At 44.8% G+C, this 16,308-nt stretch overlaps 1 protein-coding gene across 1 annotated transcript in view; it reads right to left on the reverse strand.

Annotated features, from left to right (window-relative positions):
• LOC104380186 (neuronal acetylcholine receptor subunit alpha-7) overlaps window positions 1–16,308 on the reverse strand; it is an 84,136-nt gene that overhangs the window by 37,831 nt on the left and 29,997 nt on the right. The window contains exons 3-5 of the mRNA XM_086629404.1: window positions 4,754–4,798; window positions 2,906–3,015; window positions 347–426 (exon numbers count right to left, since the gene is read on the reverse strand). Of these exons, the coding sequence (XP_086485530.1) occupies window positions 347–426; window positions 2,906–3,015; window positions 4,754–4,798 (235 nt within the window). The remainder of the gene's footprint in view (window positions 1–346; window positions 427–2,905; window positions 3,016–4,753; window positions 4,799–16,308) is intronic.

The raw sequence follows: 16,308 nt of genomic DNA on the forward strand, positions 1-16,308 counted from the left end.
CTCCTGTGGTCACACGCCTCTCTGCTCTCAAGAAAGAGCCAATTGAATTGCACACGAAACGTGATGTGAGGGTGTACATCACCTCGCTTTAGGCAACACCTCAGTTGGGCCTCTGAATGTTCTAAGCAAACTGCTCAGGAGAGTGATTTATTGATTTGTGAAGTGGAAATACACCACTAATAATGGACTTAAATTATTTCAGTGAGTTTGCCCCATAATTACACAGCTTGCAAAATTTCCACAAACTGCTTCTAAACACCTTGGTTTTATTCATGAAGGAAAACTGTTTGTAGTTATTCAAAGCTACACACTGACTTAAAGCAAACAAATGCTCTTTGTGCCCTACCTGGAGGAATATATTGGCAGGATCCAGAGTAATTCACCAGCACATTTGTGTGAAATGTCGCATCAAATCTTTCATCTGCACTGTAACACAGAATAAACAAAACAAAACAAAACAAAACAAAAAGCAAGCTGACATTTGAGTTAAGATGTAGTAACTGTCATCATAAAAATAATCTTTTGGCTGAATTTAATACACAGAATATCTGAATTAAGGTCCTACGCCTGTGTGAAGAATCCACCCTCAATCAGTATCTCGGCTTCTCATGGACACTGTTGGCCTCCACCCAGGCATGCTGGTTGCACACTACAATGTACACACTACAATGTCCTCAAAGAAGTGAGAGGGAGAACAGTTGGATATCTCAGAGCAAAGGTAGAAGTGAAAGGAACAAACATCACAGTAGCTGTATCCAAAGATCGGAGCGTTGGGAGGATGAGGCTTTTCTAGGGCTGCTGTCAGATTCAGGCAGTTTACACCATAAGTCAAGTTACCTGTTACCCAGATATCTGTTGTCAGAGTCATGGTGGCCTGAGGCAACAATTCTGCAGTTTCTCAGGATCCAGAAGGGCCAAGGTTTTGCTTCAAGTAATGGAGGAAAGGACTGGGAAGAAGTTGTTTTAGATTGGGCACTTGGAGGAGGAGATTCATAGAGTTTCTAAGAGCATAAACCAGGTGAAAAGGTCTAAGAAAAGATAATTTCTTTAGGATTTCAAAAATTCTGAGAAAAATAAGGGAGTAATGAGCCAGGCAAGGACAAGAATTCTTCAAGGGAGCAGGCCTAAGGTCTTTCTGCAGAGAGTCTTTTGGGCAGAGATTAACTACTGAGGGTTCCCTTGGCTGATGCTGTACATCATTGCCTGTCATGGCTATGTGCAGGTCTGTGTTACACAATTAACACATTCTGTAATTATCAATTACACAATCTTACACACTCTGTCTCACAACCAGATGTGGAAAATTTAGACCCTCTGTCTCTCCTGTGACCTGCTCTTTACTCATGTCTGAGTCCTAGGTCCTCAGTATTGTCCTCAGCACAAAGCAAAGGGGATAAAATTGAAAAGACTAAGTACAGAGTGAATGATAACTACCAAAAATCATAAAAGGCAGCAAGAAAGATTTTTATAAATGCAAGGAAACAAGGAAAAGACAAAGGACCAGATAGATCCATTACTTGCTGTTGAAGCAAAGGAAACAACAGGGTGCAGAGAGCTGCAGTATCCTGCAGCCTCTGTGCTTCACTCTTCAAAACTGTGGCTCATCGCAATTAATTCTCACACAGTGGCAGGAGTCCAGGGCAGAATAGGGAGGAGCATGTTAAAGAAGTGCAGGTAAGACAGATTCCAGTTGGCAGGGCTGATGAAATATACTCTTGAGAGCTGAAGGGACTGACCGAAATACCCTCTGAAGCGTTAACAATTATCTGTGAGAGCTCATGGAGAACAGGGAAGGGCCCAGTGAATTAGGGAAGATCAAAGAGAATTCTAAGGTTTTTTTAAAAGGTGAAATTATAGACACATCAGCCTAACTTCAAAGATAATGAGGTGAAAACAGCTGGCACAGATTTGTCAAGGGCCAACTGCATCAAATCAATCTAATTTTCTTACTATCTAAGAGGAGGCAGGTGATATATCTGAACTTCAGAAAGTCTTTACCACATCGTGTTCTTATAAACAAAACTACAGTAATACGGACCAGGATATATGTTTCCTTTTTAGAGACTGAAAAGGAACAAAGAGACTGTGACGAGGAAAGCTGACGTAAAGGACACTTAAAGAACTCAGGTCGCCCCAAGCCTCCTTCAGATATCTTGTACTGAGTGCTTGGAATGGAAAATGGATCTTGATTAAGTGGGGAAACCTATAGGATGAAATTCAATCTGGACGATTAGAAAGTATTACCCTTAAAACTGGCAGAGAAAGACAGATTTGTGAAAATCTAGTAAGACAGCAAGGCTGAAGTACAATATCTGGGGTATGTGACAGATCAAAAAACAAGACCAAAGCTAAGACGTTAGTCAAAGCAAAACCAAAATCCCCTACTCCTGTAAAGCATTAAGGAAACATCTGCCTAGAGAGCTTCCACCCCCTTCAACACTGCAGAAGTGCTGGCTAGAGAGATGGATTCAGCTCTGGAAGAGGAAAAACAGAATAGAGAGTTTTCAGAAGAGAAGAGGAATGATGCAGAGAATTATAAAATATGAGTGATGAGGAAAGCGAGAAGAAAATCTGTTTGCTTAGTTCAGGCAGGAACACTGTGGCAGAGATATGATAATTTTCCAGGGGAGCCATGGTACTTATAAGGAGAATTTGGATCTTTCTCTCTCTGCCTTCACTGGGAAAAGGTAAAGAAGGCATCTGCAGAGCTACAGCAAGGAAGACTTAGATTGGCAATTAGAAAAATCTATTAGGGCCGTTTCTTTGCTTTTTTGTTATTGTTTCAGAAAAAAAAGAGCCAAACCTCCAGATGGCAAAACCCCAGATTATCAGTGAAGCGTGACTGATTTCCAGCATCTAATGCTCTAGTTCTAGGCTCCCACCGGCCATTGCGTGTCTTACTTACCTGTTATACAGAAGAATGTCTGGTACCCAAATCTGGTCAGCTGGAAATCGCAAGTTCTGCACCCCTGGGTATTCATACTGATCCCAAGATAAGTAAACATCAACCCAGTACTGTTGGCAAATAAATACATCAGATTATATGAGCTGGCAGAAGTCTTATAAGTTTTCTGCAATAGTATGGGAATAGAATGGTTTTTGTCAATAGCAATAATAGTAGTATGATAATAGTTTAATGCTCAGCTTCAATTATTAAGAAAGGTTGGCATGTACACTGAGGAATCCCCAGTGTGAAAACTGAATGCTATGAACCGTATTTTTGTCTAGTGTCTAACCCCTCCACCTCATGGCCTGACACAAGGCATGCCAAACTTTTCTGGTGGGCTGGCAGAAACACTGTCAACAGGCACCTCCACAAGGCGTGCTGTTTCTGAGCTGAGGTGGTTTGAACGACACAGGTATCATCACTGGTATGTGGACAACAGTCCAAGAGTCCCTCTTTGGTGGAAATAATTTAATCTAGTCTAAAGATTGGGTGATTCTTTTGATAACCACCTTGTTATGAGAGATAGACAAGTGAACCTTTTATCCCAAGGGATTGTTTCTGATCCCTGTTCCTCCATCCCAACAGAAATAGTTAATTCACGAAAGGTGCAGGCACAGCTTTTATGCTGAACCTTGTGACTTACAGCAAAGCTCTATGGGAGGTTGCAAGGGAAACAGTTATCAGTGCTATAACTGAAGAACACCTCTGCACGGGACAGGACACCCACAGGCTCTGTCCTAACAATCCTGTAGCCCTATAGATTGTTCTGGGTTAGCTTTTGCATTAGAAAACCACTCATTTCTGCTGCAAATCCCAGCAGGTAGCCTGTTCAGTTGCACCCATTAACATGAGATATTGTTTGGCTGGTAGAGTCAAAGCAGAATTAGTTCAATCATTCAAGTCTCTCACAGGCTTTTCCCTCCAGAGCTGCATCTTTACTGAGCACAAGCCATTAAGGAGAGTGGTTTACGTGCCATGAAAAAAGACCATATCTCTCGCCATACGTGGCCAGCAGCAGACCTGACAGGAAGCTCCCTCCCACAAAGCCCTCAGAGAAGATCAGTTTTACTTATCCTGCACAACCGGTGCAGGTGACGACTCCGCTGGAGCAGGTTGCAGAAGAGAGAGGAGGAACATTTGTGGATGAGGTTTGTAACGCAAAGGGAAGGCAATATTCCCGCTGATGTGCCTGGGCACTGCCAGCAGCAATGTGGCACAGGGCTGCTGGCAGTCCCTGGCCACCCCACCGCCCAGCCCCAGCAGTCTCCTACGGTCCAGCATGGCAGCTTCGCTTCTATGTTGGGGGGCAAGTGCTGGGGGTCTTTGTTCCCTGCCTTCCACAGGGGCACCCCTGGATCCTGGTTTAGACAGAGGTGGGGCTTTCTCAGAAGCTGTGAGTGGAGGGCACCTGGGCTTTATTGGGCTTTTGGCTCCTTCACAACAAGTTCCCATCACTGGCCTTGGAGAGGACGCTGAGCCCCTTGAAGAGTCTCTCCTTCTAATATGGTGCGACCATAACTTTGAGCTCTTTGTTACTGGATCCCTTCATCCACCGGCCTAACAAGGCAGGTGGTTTCACCCTCCAAAGGCTAACAGGTCTGTCCAAAGGATTGGTGGAGTTTCCTATGTTTCATTTTCAAGGCTAAAAGGAGCACCAGAGAAATTTTAAAGGACTCAAAATACCTGCTTGTTTCACACTATAGACAAGTTAAAAGACAGCAATCTTGCTTTTCAGCTAAGAAATCACATTCAGTAGTTTCCTATTAGAAAGAGGTTTTTTTTTCTTTATTGACACAGGTTACTCACCATTTGCAGCCAGGCATTTGTGATCAACACTTGATTCTTCTCATCCTTCGAACAAAAGGGGGAAGGAAAGGGAAGAGAAGAGAAAAAGGGACGAGACTCAAAGTACAGTTTGATTACAGGTAGAAGAGTTTCTCTTTCTTTAGAAAACCCAGACTGTTGGGATAAATAAACACAAAAACTTTATGGGTTAGTTTGTGAGCTCAGTGCAAAACCACTGAATTGCATTATATCGCCCAGGCAATAATAACTCTTTTCTGCCTTTTAAACCTGCAGACCGCCTGCATTTATCAGAACTGATCAACAACAGAAGTGAAAATAATCACTTTCATTTTGCTGAGGACAATCAGGCTGCTTACCAAAAGCACAAGTATTCCTTCTAGCCAGTTGGTCAAAACAAGATGATTTCCAGTACCACACAGCATGCAGTAGTTGGGAGAAATTTTATGTTATAGTTGCTGCCACTGCAAAATGATGGTGAAAAAGAGCTGGAAGTCCTGTTCCTTTGGAGTGTCGGTATTACGTAGCTTAGCTCAGGCTTAGAGGGAAGGACTGGCTGGCCTTGGGCAAAAGCTAACACGCAGCAAAAGGACAGAGATGCTCCTGAGAGGGAGCTCACATGGTGCCTGCACAAAGCAGGAGTTTGTAGGTTCAGACACCTGTACGCAGAGGCCACGGGGAAGCTGCTCTGACTCACAAAAGAAACAAAGAAGTCCTCACCCAGCAGGTCTCCAAGTGCTTTGGGGAGCTGCAGGGTGCTTAGCTTGCTGCAGTTGGCAGGTGCAGGACCCTGTGGTGCTAGTGCCACAGCCAGGATAGAGAGCAGGGCTGCAGAGTCATCGCAGTGCAGACACCCCCATACACTGGGTGGCACAGCCTGGCACAGCTCCAGATGCCACCACAGGCACTTCCCAGGAGCTGAGACGGGGGTACTCGGTATTATTTTAGAAAAACACCAGTCTGCTCACCTCAAGCTACATTTATGCTCTCTTTCCTCCCCTCTTCATCTCCAAAGCTACCCTCACAGTAGCTATGCAAAGAAACTACCCTAAAAGCACTAGGAAAGACGTGAGCTGCTCAAAAGCAGACTGCATTATCTCACCCTGAGTGTGAGCTGCATCACTAGGTGTGTGCTTTCTCCTGTGAGGCCTCTGGGTTTAATTCATGTGTGTCCCACACAGGAACTATGACTGCAGACTCCTAGGATAATGCACGAAGTAGAACTGCCTGGTGAAGCCTCCTAATTACTGATTCCCCAGCATATAGGATACTGGACCACTGGTACTGCTGAAACCTTAGCATGAACCTTGTCTGTGTCATGCTCTCCTCTCTTCTCTCACTTGGGTTGTTGGAACTGCATAAACATCCCAACCTAGAAAGGGAGACATCATTGATCTGGAGGATTCCTGATAGTTTTGGCACTGTGGGCAGAGTTATCCTCTGCAGCCAGGCTCCTGTTCCCAGGAAAAGCAAACTTCAGGCATGAAACAGGCCTTTGCCATAGTCCTCTATGCAAAACTGTCTATCACACTACCTCCTCTCCTGCTCCTCTTAAGTACCCTTGAGACCTGCCTAAACTGTTTCTGCTTCTGTGACATGCTGCATAAAAATCAGATGGGATTTTGTATCATGTTATATTGTTTTTATGTTTCCCATTCACCTCTCTGCTGCTCCCCAAATCATGGCAACAGATACCTGCCTCGCTTTGTGCAAACCACAATCCACCTCCAGAGGCCCTGTCCATCTGCAACTCCTTTTGTCCCCTTGGCTGCAATTGCTGAAGCAATTGTGAGAAAGTCCACAGAAAAATCATAGAATCATAGAATGGCATAGGCTGGAAGGGACCTCAGAGATCATCTAATCCAACCTCCCTGTCATGGGCAGGGACGCCTCTCAACTAGATCAGGCTACTCAAGGCTCCGTCCAATCTGGCCTTGAACACCTCCAGGGAGCGGGCATCCACAACTTCTCTGGGCAATTTATTCCAAAGTCTTACCACCCTCGTACTGAAGACTTTCTTCCTAAGATCTAATCTAAATCTGTTCTCCTTCAACTTAAATCCATTTTCCCTTGTCCTATCAGTGGACACTTTTGTAAAAAGTCCCTCCCCAGCCTTCCTGTACGTTCCCTTCAGGTATTGGAAAGCAGCTATTAGGTCCCCCTGAAGTCTTCTCTTTTCAAGGCTGAACAATCCCAGCTCTCGCAACCTGTCCTCGTAGCAGAGGTGCTCCAGCCCCTGGATCATCTTTGTGGCCCTCCTCTGAACACACTCTAACAAATCTATGTCTCTCTTATGGTGGGGACACCAGAACTGGACACAGTATTCGAGGTGGGGTCTCACAAGAGCAGAGTAAAGGGGGAGAATCACCTCTCTTGACCTGCTGACCACGCTTCTCTTGATACATCCCAGGATGCGGTTGGCCTTCTGGGCCGCATGAGAGCACTGCCGGCTCATGTTGAGCTTCTCTTCTATAAACACCCCCAAATCCTTCTCTTCAGGGCTACTCTCAGTCCACTCTGTGCCCAGTTTGTATTTGTGCCTAGGATTGGCCTGACCCAGGTGAAGGACCTTGCATTTTGACTTGTTGAAGCTCATGCAGTTTGCACTGGCCCAATTCTCAAGCCTATCAAGGTCTCTCTGGATGGCATCTCTTCCCTCAAGTGAGTCCACGGCACCACACAACTTGGTATCATTGGCAAATTTACTGAGGGTGCACTCAGTGCCGTCATCCATGTCACTGACAAAGATGTTGAACAGCACTGGATCCAGAACAGACCCCTGAGGGATACCGCTTGACACTGGTGTCCATGTAGACATTGCACCATTGACCACAACTCTTTGAGTGCGACCATCCAGCCAGTTCTTTATCCACCGAGTGGTCCATCTGTCAAATCCGTGTCTCTCTATTTTAGAGACAAGGATGTCATGTGGGACAGTGTCAAATGCCTTGCACAAGTCCAGGAAAATGACATCCGTTGCTTTACCCACGTCAACCAGAGCTGTAGCTTTGTCGTAGAAGGCCACTAAATTAGTCAGGCACGACTTGCCCCTAGTGAAGCCATGTTGGCTGTCACCAACCACTTGGTCATTTTTTATGTGCCTTAGTACAGCTACCAGGAGAATCTTTTCCATGATTTTACCTGGCACAGAGGTAAGGCTGACTCGTCTGTAGTGAAAAGAAAAATCACACACAGGACTAAGCTTGTTGAGACACATTTTTCAGATACTGAAGTATTCAAAGTGATAAACACCAATTTGGAAAGGTATAAAGTCATAAAGTAAAAAAAAAAACCACAAAAACAAACATAGCTGGTAATTGATGGGGTCATCAGAGCTACCTATGTCAACTGACCTGGGAAATGAAAACAACACTGCAATATAAAGACTGTCCCAGGTATCCTCAGAGGCCAGCCCTTCCCTGTCTGACTGATGCCTTCCTGGCCACCAATGACGCCTCAGGTGTCTTCTAGGGATGGTGACCATGATGCTAGTCTGAATTGTTCATTAAATTCTAGCAATTTTTGTGTTGCTAGCCAATCAATAATTGCTTTATACTTGTAGGCTGCACATGTCCTCCTTGCAAAGTCTTTCTGTCTACTGCTAAAGCAGCATGAACACCATGACCGAAAAGATGGGCTGCAACTTTCCTGTGCAAATGAAGGTTTTTCTCCATCTACATTGCACCCTATAGGAAAGGAGAGGAGTGGACCTTACTCTTTTTGTTGACTACCTGATCTGGGAAGGATAAAGGATGAGCTCCAAGTGTTTGTGCTTGCCCGGAGAGAGGGTTGAGTTACAGGGAGGGGCCGAGTGTCTCTGTCTCTTCTCTTATCTCAGCCACTGCTGGAACAGGGATAAGAGAAGGCTCCAGACCTCCAGGAACAGGGGCCAATAAAAAGGGGCAACCCACAGACACATCACAGAGGGATTCTTTTCCCCCATTGGCAGGTCTGACACTGGATCCAGGACTAGCGATCTTTCCTTTTCTCTCTCTCTTCCTCTCTGTCTCTCTCTCTCCCTTTTCTTTTAAAGTTATTAAGTAACATAAGGCTTACCTTGATTTTCTGCAAAGCCACATGGCTTGGGTGGATGTAACTGTGAGAAGGCAAATATAACTGTGAGAGGGCCAACATGCTCCAGTGTTCATTCTATAGAAGCTTTCTATTAAAGTTGATGTTTCGTTTTGGACCTTGAGTGTTATCTCACCTTTTTCCACACCAAGGAGATCTGCAAATCTGAGTCACTCCCACCTTTTACCTAGGTGGGCTGTGACAGGAAGCCTATGGGTCTCCTGCATGTGGAGATGCCTCCTGTCAGAAGCCTTTCATGTGTGGCTCTGGATTTACAAGGAAACTCCCTTTTACCTGATGTAGTGAATTTTTACTTGACAGGCTCCATGTCTGCAAAGGAAAACATGGCTGACTTCTGTATTTCACGAAACAGTCTGTTGCCCTTACCCGCTCCTCTGTCACACCTCTGTGAGCTCCCTGTTCAAAGTCAGATGCTAATGACCCTGGTAATCAGCTTTGACTCTAACCAATTTATCAGCCATGTATTTCAGGCTGCATTAAATTTATTATCTAGGGTACGCCTTGCCTCATTTTCACAGGGCTACTGTGTTCATCATGTTTGTCCTGCTTCTCAGATTTGTTTTGCAGTCAAAGGAAAGCTTGTCTATTAGAGTTCTTACAGGTTTATCTACAGTGTAACCATGCCCTGCATGGTCTTCCTTGTCTTGCCTTTTGATAACAGCAGTCAGCACAAGCACAAGAGCTTTGGGCTGCTTACATCTCTCTCAGCCTTGAGGGAAAAAAAAATGTCACTTCAGGACATTTTCATGGCCATTCAGAGTCTATTCTCATTCTTGCCTTCTGGCTGCTGAGCTTTCAAAGTGTATTTGGCTTTATGGACAGCAAAACACAGAAAACGTTATTTCCATATCCAGCACTGATCAACACATGCAGCCTGATGGGGCCTTCTTCTCACAGGATGGAACAGAAAGTTTTCCAAACTAGGATCTGAATTTGCCAGAAGTACCTGGTTTGCAGGAGCAGCAAAGCACACTTTATGGTGGGCAGGCATTTGTCCAGGTGTAGCTCTCTTGCTAAGCCCCTTCTAGGACCTCAAGGAGCCTGGCCAGGGGAAGAGTGCATGCTGAGGCTGCCCAGGATGTGAAGGCAGTGGAAGTCTAGAGTCTGAATCCATCCCCTGTTTGAGTAAGAGTCTTTAAGGGCAGAGGTGTTTATGGAGCTTTCCATCTTTTCAGGTGTGGTGGTTTACTGAGCCATGTAGCTTTGCATCCTATAAGGAAATAGTTTGGCCTTTGAAATGGGCTGGTTTCCTTGCCTTTCCAGAGCTGCAGAAGAATCACAGCTCCTGCTGTCTTCATCATGACCTGTGGACTGTGTACATTTCTGAGGTATCCGGGCACAGGAGGGACCGTATTTGTCTGTTACAAATATACCTGCAGACAATCTTACTCTGTCCCAAGATACTTGCAGACAATCATGATACTTACAGTCAATCTTACTCTGTCCCAAGAAGTCACTGGCCGGTACTGCTTTGCCTAACTAAAAGCTAATTCTTGTGCTTGGGAAGCACTGGAGGTGGTTCCCACACTGTGTGTCATTGGTTCGTGCAGGCAGATTTAAGGTTAGTTGTGAGGATGTCTTTCATCCCAGGAGAAAACTTGAATAATCCATCCCACTACTTTTCCCATGCAAGGTTTTTATCTCACTTGGCACTGTCAGCCTTGGGGACGGCCTTCCCTCTGTGTTTGGCAGGCTCTCAGCTCCTGGCTTTCCCTGCAGCAAAGCAAACAAAGCAGCCCTGCTAAGATCCCAGCTGAGACTGGAGATCACTGGCTCCCAGAGATGCTTTTCTAGCACTGTCCCGGCAGTTCCCCTGGGCTTCAAATGTTCAGCTCAGACAAATCAGATTGATTCTGGTCTTCAGAAATGCTGAAAAGCTAATGCTGTGGTCACTAGCTAGTGCAACTCTTGTCCTCTAAATCCTTCCTGTCTTTATCTGGGTCACTTTCTCCCCTTTCTATCTCCAGCCTAACCTCAGTGAATCCTCTGCCCTGGATATCTGCTTACTCGTACAGCCACCTTTGACCCGCGGAGAGTGACAGAGTTAGTCTGATTTGTTCCAGTGCACATGCTGCAACATGTGAATACCCTAATCTCAATCCAAAGCTTACAACATATGTAGGTCTCCCTGCCTTTTGCACGTCTACCTGTCACTAGTTTCTCCCTTGCCAGGCCAACGTCTAGATAAACTGTAACTGCCCTCAGCCACGTAATTACCTGGGTCATAGCACATGGACAAAAACCCCAAAGCTATTCCTGGTTCGGTAGTCACATCATATAGTAACATGTCACCTCTGTAGTAAGGCACTTGTTATCAGGTGACTGTCAGGTGTCATTAACTCTTGTCCTCTCACAGACCCACAGAACTGGGAGTTGAATCAGACATTGATTTATTGTAAGACACTGATCATAAAAGACCCAGATTGAACAGGTAACTCTCAGAGGTCACCAAAGGCCATATGTGGCTGCTTTGGTTAATTTCTTTCTTTAAAAACAACAACAACAAAAAATAAAAAACCAAAACCCACATTGTTTTGTGCCTGAATACAAGGAAGGATTTGGTCAAAAGACATGGAGACATTGACATGGAGACTTGGAAAGTTTTCTTAGAAGAGGCATTGGTCTCTGCACAGGATTTTGATGAAGAATGTCAAAAGGAATTGATGAGGCTTTCAAATGCTTGTACACTCAGTCTACGACTGCAGCAGGAAGTCTTTTCCATTGCTGAAACACACATCTGCCCACAACCTTCAGCTGATTAACTAAAATTCAGCATGAATGCATTGTATGGTTGAAGTCCCACGAAACCAGACAGTTTGAGGAAAACCCAAGTTGCCTTGGCAACATTCAGTAAGCATCACTGAACAGCCTTTATATTTTAAGGGTCTCATTAAAAAGTTGGAATAAATGTTTCCACGGTAACATCAACTTTGAAGAGATATCTGATGTTTAAGTACTTCAACTCCATACCTTTAACAAAGCACCCTCAGGAGGAAGATGGGAATCAGAGAGGATGGCCCGAAGTCAAGGTGGCCTAGAGTCAAGGTGAAAGGTTGGGGAGAGATATAAAAATACACTGGAACAATAAAGGATGAACAAACATCCATTGACACCTGCTGAGCATTTCTTTGCCCATCAGGATGGTGATGCGACCAGGCCAGTGTTGTTAAGCTAAGGAGGTTATAGTTAAGAGTTCATAGCTGGACACCCACACCCTCCTGCTTTTCTCATTTTGTTGCTTGGGCTTTTTCTCCTATGAATGGTTGGCGGTGATGTCTTATGTTTTTCACCTACGGTTGAGTCACATTCCCATCTGCTGCCACTGGCTTCTCCTTGAGGTCATGACTTTCTTGGTCCCTCTCCTGTCTTAGAAAGGCACGCGTCCTTTCACTGTGGGCAAGCAGCACCATCTGCCTGTAGTCTTTGCACTGAGTAGCAGCCTGAGGCTGCCTGGTCCCACCGACTCTAACCACCCACAGTGTTCTCCTCCCCAGAAGAGTATTCTGGGGGAAGTATCATTGCACCCCTGTCTGCTGCTTACAGCAGGCCTGTGCACACTTGCTTTCATAGCAGGAGCTTTACATGTTGGAGAGTCTGGCGTCTGCCAGATCACACTCCTTCCCTTGCAAACCCCTGGAGCCAGGAGCAATCACTTGTGCTAAGAGTGGAGACTTTAACAGAACCCTGTACTGGGACAGGCACGGAGTTCAAATAGGGGCTGTGTTAGAATAGCCTGCAAACATAGGGATGCCAGTCATATTCCTCAGGAAACATAATGCATGCCCAACAAAATCTGTGGAAAGTGATCCTTGTAAAGGCTTTGGCTCTCCATACGTCAGAGACCTACCAGTTGCTTTGGTATGGATGATATACACAAAGGCTGAGTTTACGTGCAGAAATCCAAAATCTGCTGCAGGGAGTACTGAACCTGCATATTCCCCAAAAATGAGTGCGAAAGGAAGGAACAAGGGAAGAAATGCAATTTTTTGCTGCCAGCCAAGGCGTTCGAGGAGGCAGCTCTCCCAGTCACTCACACAATTGGTGACCAAGAGTCTGCCAAGCCTACAGATTTGTACCTTACCTGCCTTTTTGCCCACATTTTCCAATTTACTCTACTGCTGTGGCGAAAAAAGGCAGACTTGTTCTTGCCCCGCATATGTGATGTGACCTTCAACTACAGCCCAGACTGTGGGTACCTGCCTTAGGAAACCAATTTTTTTTTTTGCAAGCTGCAGCTTCTCAGCATTGCCTAAAGATAAGGACTGCTGTGAAGTGCGTCATGTTACAGACTCCAGCAATGGTTTTGAAACCGTTTGACCTCAAGTCTTTCAACAAAGACCTGCAAATTCCACAGACTCCCTGTCCCCACACTGCTACATGGTCCTGGGGAGAGCGAAGCCACTAGCTTTGTCCCACTGTTTCACAGATGCTTCTTAAGGAAACAGCAGGAGCTGGGTCAGAGGGCCTCATGTGGCTGTCCAGCACAGCGCTGTTCTGTGACTGCTTGGATGAACTGACGTATGTGGTTGGTTCCTGGGGGAAAGGATGTTATGTCACCATCCAAAAGCAGTCAGTCTTCCATTAAAACCCCAAGTCATTCACACACAGCATGTAGGTGGTTCGTATATTCTCCAGGGTGGATACCTCATCCTGAAATAGCCCTCTGTGTGTTTTGTGCACAGTCGGCAGGTGTTCAACAAACAGGACTAGATATGAACCGTTATTCCAAGCTATTAATTATTCATTGCCTTTTTCAGCATTTGAAATCACAGGGAAAGCAGTGGGAGGAAGGTTGAGAACGGTCCCAAACAGGCCAACCCTGAGTACTTATCAGGGGCTCACACTCAGGCTATCTGCGAGGCTGCCTTTGCTTTTCTTCCTGTATTCACATGCTGCTGTGACAGTACAGCAAAATAAGGGGACATAGTACTATTTCAAAACTCAAGCGAGCTCTTGAAGCCTGTGATCAGGGATGGGAAAGGGAGGAAAAGGTTTTTACTGTGGAGCTTAAGTCACTGTCTCTCAGGAGATACACTAGGAGAACATAGTATTAAAATACTAACCTTTCAAACACTGAGAAACTAAAAAATACTAGGTTCAAGGCCACTCCAACAGCTTTTGTTTAACTGCTTTATTGCAAGTGGTTGCTTTAGAAACATGATCATTTGCAGTGCACCTGCCCCATGCTGGCTTCCATAGTCCCCTGGCAACAGTGAGGCATGGACAGGAGAAACCTCCGATTTCTGGGGACCCTGCTGCCTTTCCTGGAAGGAAATGTGGAAAATGTTTTCCATTTCAAGCATCTTCGTGCTTCTCCAAAGGACAACATACTTTTTCTGTCACTGCTATTAAGTTCTTGAGTGATAATCAGGAAAATCTCACTTTAAATAAATGTTGCTCCTGTGCACCTTGGGGACTTGATGTAAAAGTACTAATGTCTCTTAAAAATCATTGATGGCTTAAGACCTAAATTCCCACATCTTCAAACAGCATAGTATAGCCTTTTCACCAAACAGGCAGAAAATTAGTTAGTTATCGTGAAACACTCAAGCTGGGTGACCACCACTGAAAACCCCAGAAGGAAATCAAGCCATTCTTTTGTTAGAGGCACAGCTACAAATTACAGCTTGGAGAACTGTCCTGAGAGAAAATAAACTATTGAATTGCTGCTCACTAAGTGGGCCCCCTTCACTCTTTGCCCCAGCCAGGCAGAAGTGTATGAAAAAAGCCGCAGGTAAAACTCAGGTAATTCAGGATTCATCATAATGCTTCATGCAAGTGTGTGCACAATGTAGTATTAGAAAGGAAGCCGTAATGCTCATGATGCCTAACTTCATTGTGCTAGCAAACTCACGTGTCATGCATTTAATTGGTTTAGTAAGACTGACATTTTGATAATATCTGGCACATAGAAGGCAGCCAAAATAATAATTTATAGATCAATTAGCCCTGGCTTCCCCACTTTTCAAGTTCCTTCCATGCTAATGAAGAGGCCAATTTATTTAATTTTTCTTTCCAGAGTTCAAAATTGGTCACAGTAAGTGAGCTTTGTGGCCAGGAGAGAGAGTTTGGGATTTAACTTTAATGAATCTGTTGGTCTAACAACCTGTCTGTAACTTTTCTGTCCAGAATTTTAATGACTACTATTCATGATCACTAATTACTGGTTTTCAGCTTTTATAATGATGACCAGTCTGTTTTCCTTCTCAGTTACACCATTTTACATCAGTCTCACTGCTCTGGTCTCACTGAATTTGCTCTTACAAGAGGAGACTGAAATTTCTGGTGGACAAAAAAATGTCTGGAAAGATATGTGGTTTGGCAGAGTGGGTCTATACAAGTAGAAACAGAGGAAACATAGCTCTCAAAGGCTGCAGAGGAAGCCCACAAATAAATAGAAAGACATTACCAGGAGAGGAAAAAGAAAGACACTTTAATCTAGGAGGGTTGAAAAAGTCAATTTCTCTCTATAGCACTTAACAATGCTTTGTAATGACATAGAATTTGGAATACCTGCTTCATAATCCTTTCCTCATTACTTCTTTCTCTTTCATATACTCTGTGTTTCAGTCTTGAGTGGTCAAGCTTACATTGTTGAAGTTATCTATCTATAAAAGATTTGTACAGGATGTACTATCAGGATTATGGTTTAATCTAGTGAATACTGATACTATATTGGGAATAATATGTGAACAGGTGCTTATGTGTACTGGCATATTTATATTTCTTTCCTTGAATCACTCATCTGTTGATCTGGGTTTGCTGCATAACACCCAGTGCAGAGATTTGGACATGTGGTGGTGATGGGATGAAGGGTGGGAGGGGATGACCTAGCTGCTGTAAAGTCAGTTTAGGAAGGGAGAGGAGAATTAGAGCTAGAAATTTAACCTTTGGACTTTCCGGTTGTTCAATTCACCTGCAGAACCAGCCCTAGAAAGCCTCTGTCCTAGAGGATCGAATGGTTAGCAGCCTGATGGACCTGGCTTGCCCCTAGGGCAGTACCCAGGACCAGCATGGCTGGCTGCCGCCCTCCTCTGCCCTGCTGGCAGAACCACTGCCAGCACTGGCCACCTCGCAGCCTTGCGGCAGCTCTTGCCTCCAGCCACACCTGGCAAAGGGGGAAACAGTGCCTGTGCTATATTAACGCTTACCAGAATGAACAAGCACGTTTTCAGATGAGAAAGCAGAGCTGTTTTCACAAGCTGATGGAGTATAACAAGGCCCTTCTCCATCTTGCAGTTTATGAAACAAAAGAACTTAAAAGCAAGGAGATAAACATCTAAAGGTATTCAGATCTGACAGATATTATGTGAAGAAACTGACACTACAAGGGCTGTGTCAGAAGGTACCACGGTGCTGAGTGTCACCCTCCTACCCTCTCACCTTCATCTTACGGCACAGAGTCTATCAACAGGCAACCTCTAGCTTTGGCAATTGTCACTCAAGTGGAGAACTATCCAGCAAAA

The sequence above is a fragment of the Tauraco erythrolophus genome, chromosome Z, assembly GCF_009769465.1.
Source record: "Tauraco erythrolophus isolate bTauEry1 chromosome Z, bTauEry1.pri, whole genome shotgun sequence".
In the NCBI taxonomy this organism is placed as follows: domain Eukaryota; kingdom Metazoa; phylum Chordata; class Aves; order Musophagiformes; family Musophagidae; genus Tauraco; species Tauraco erythrolophus.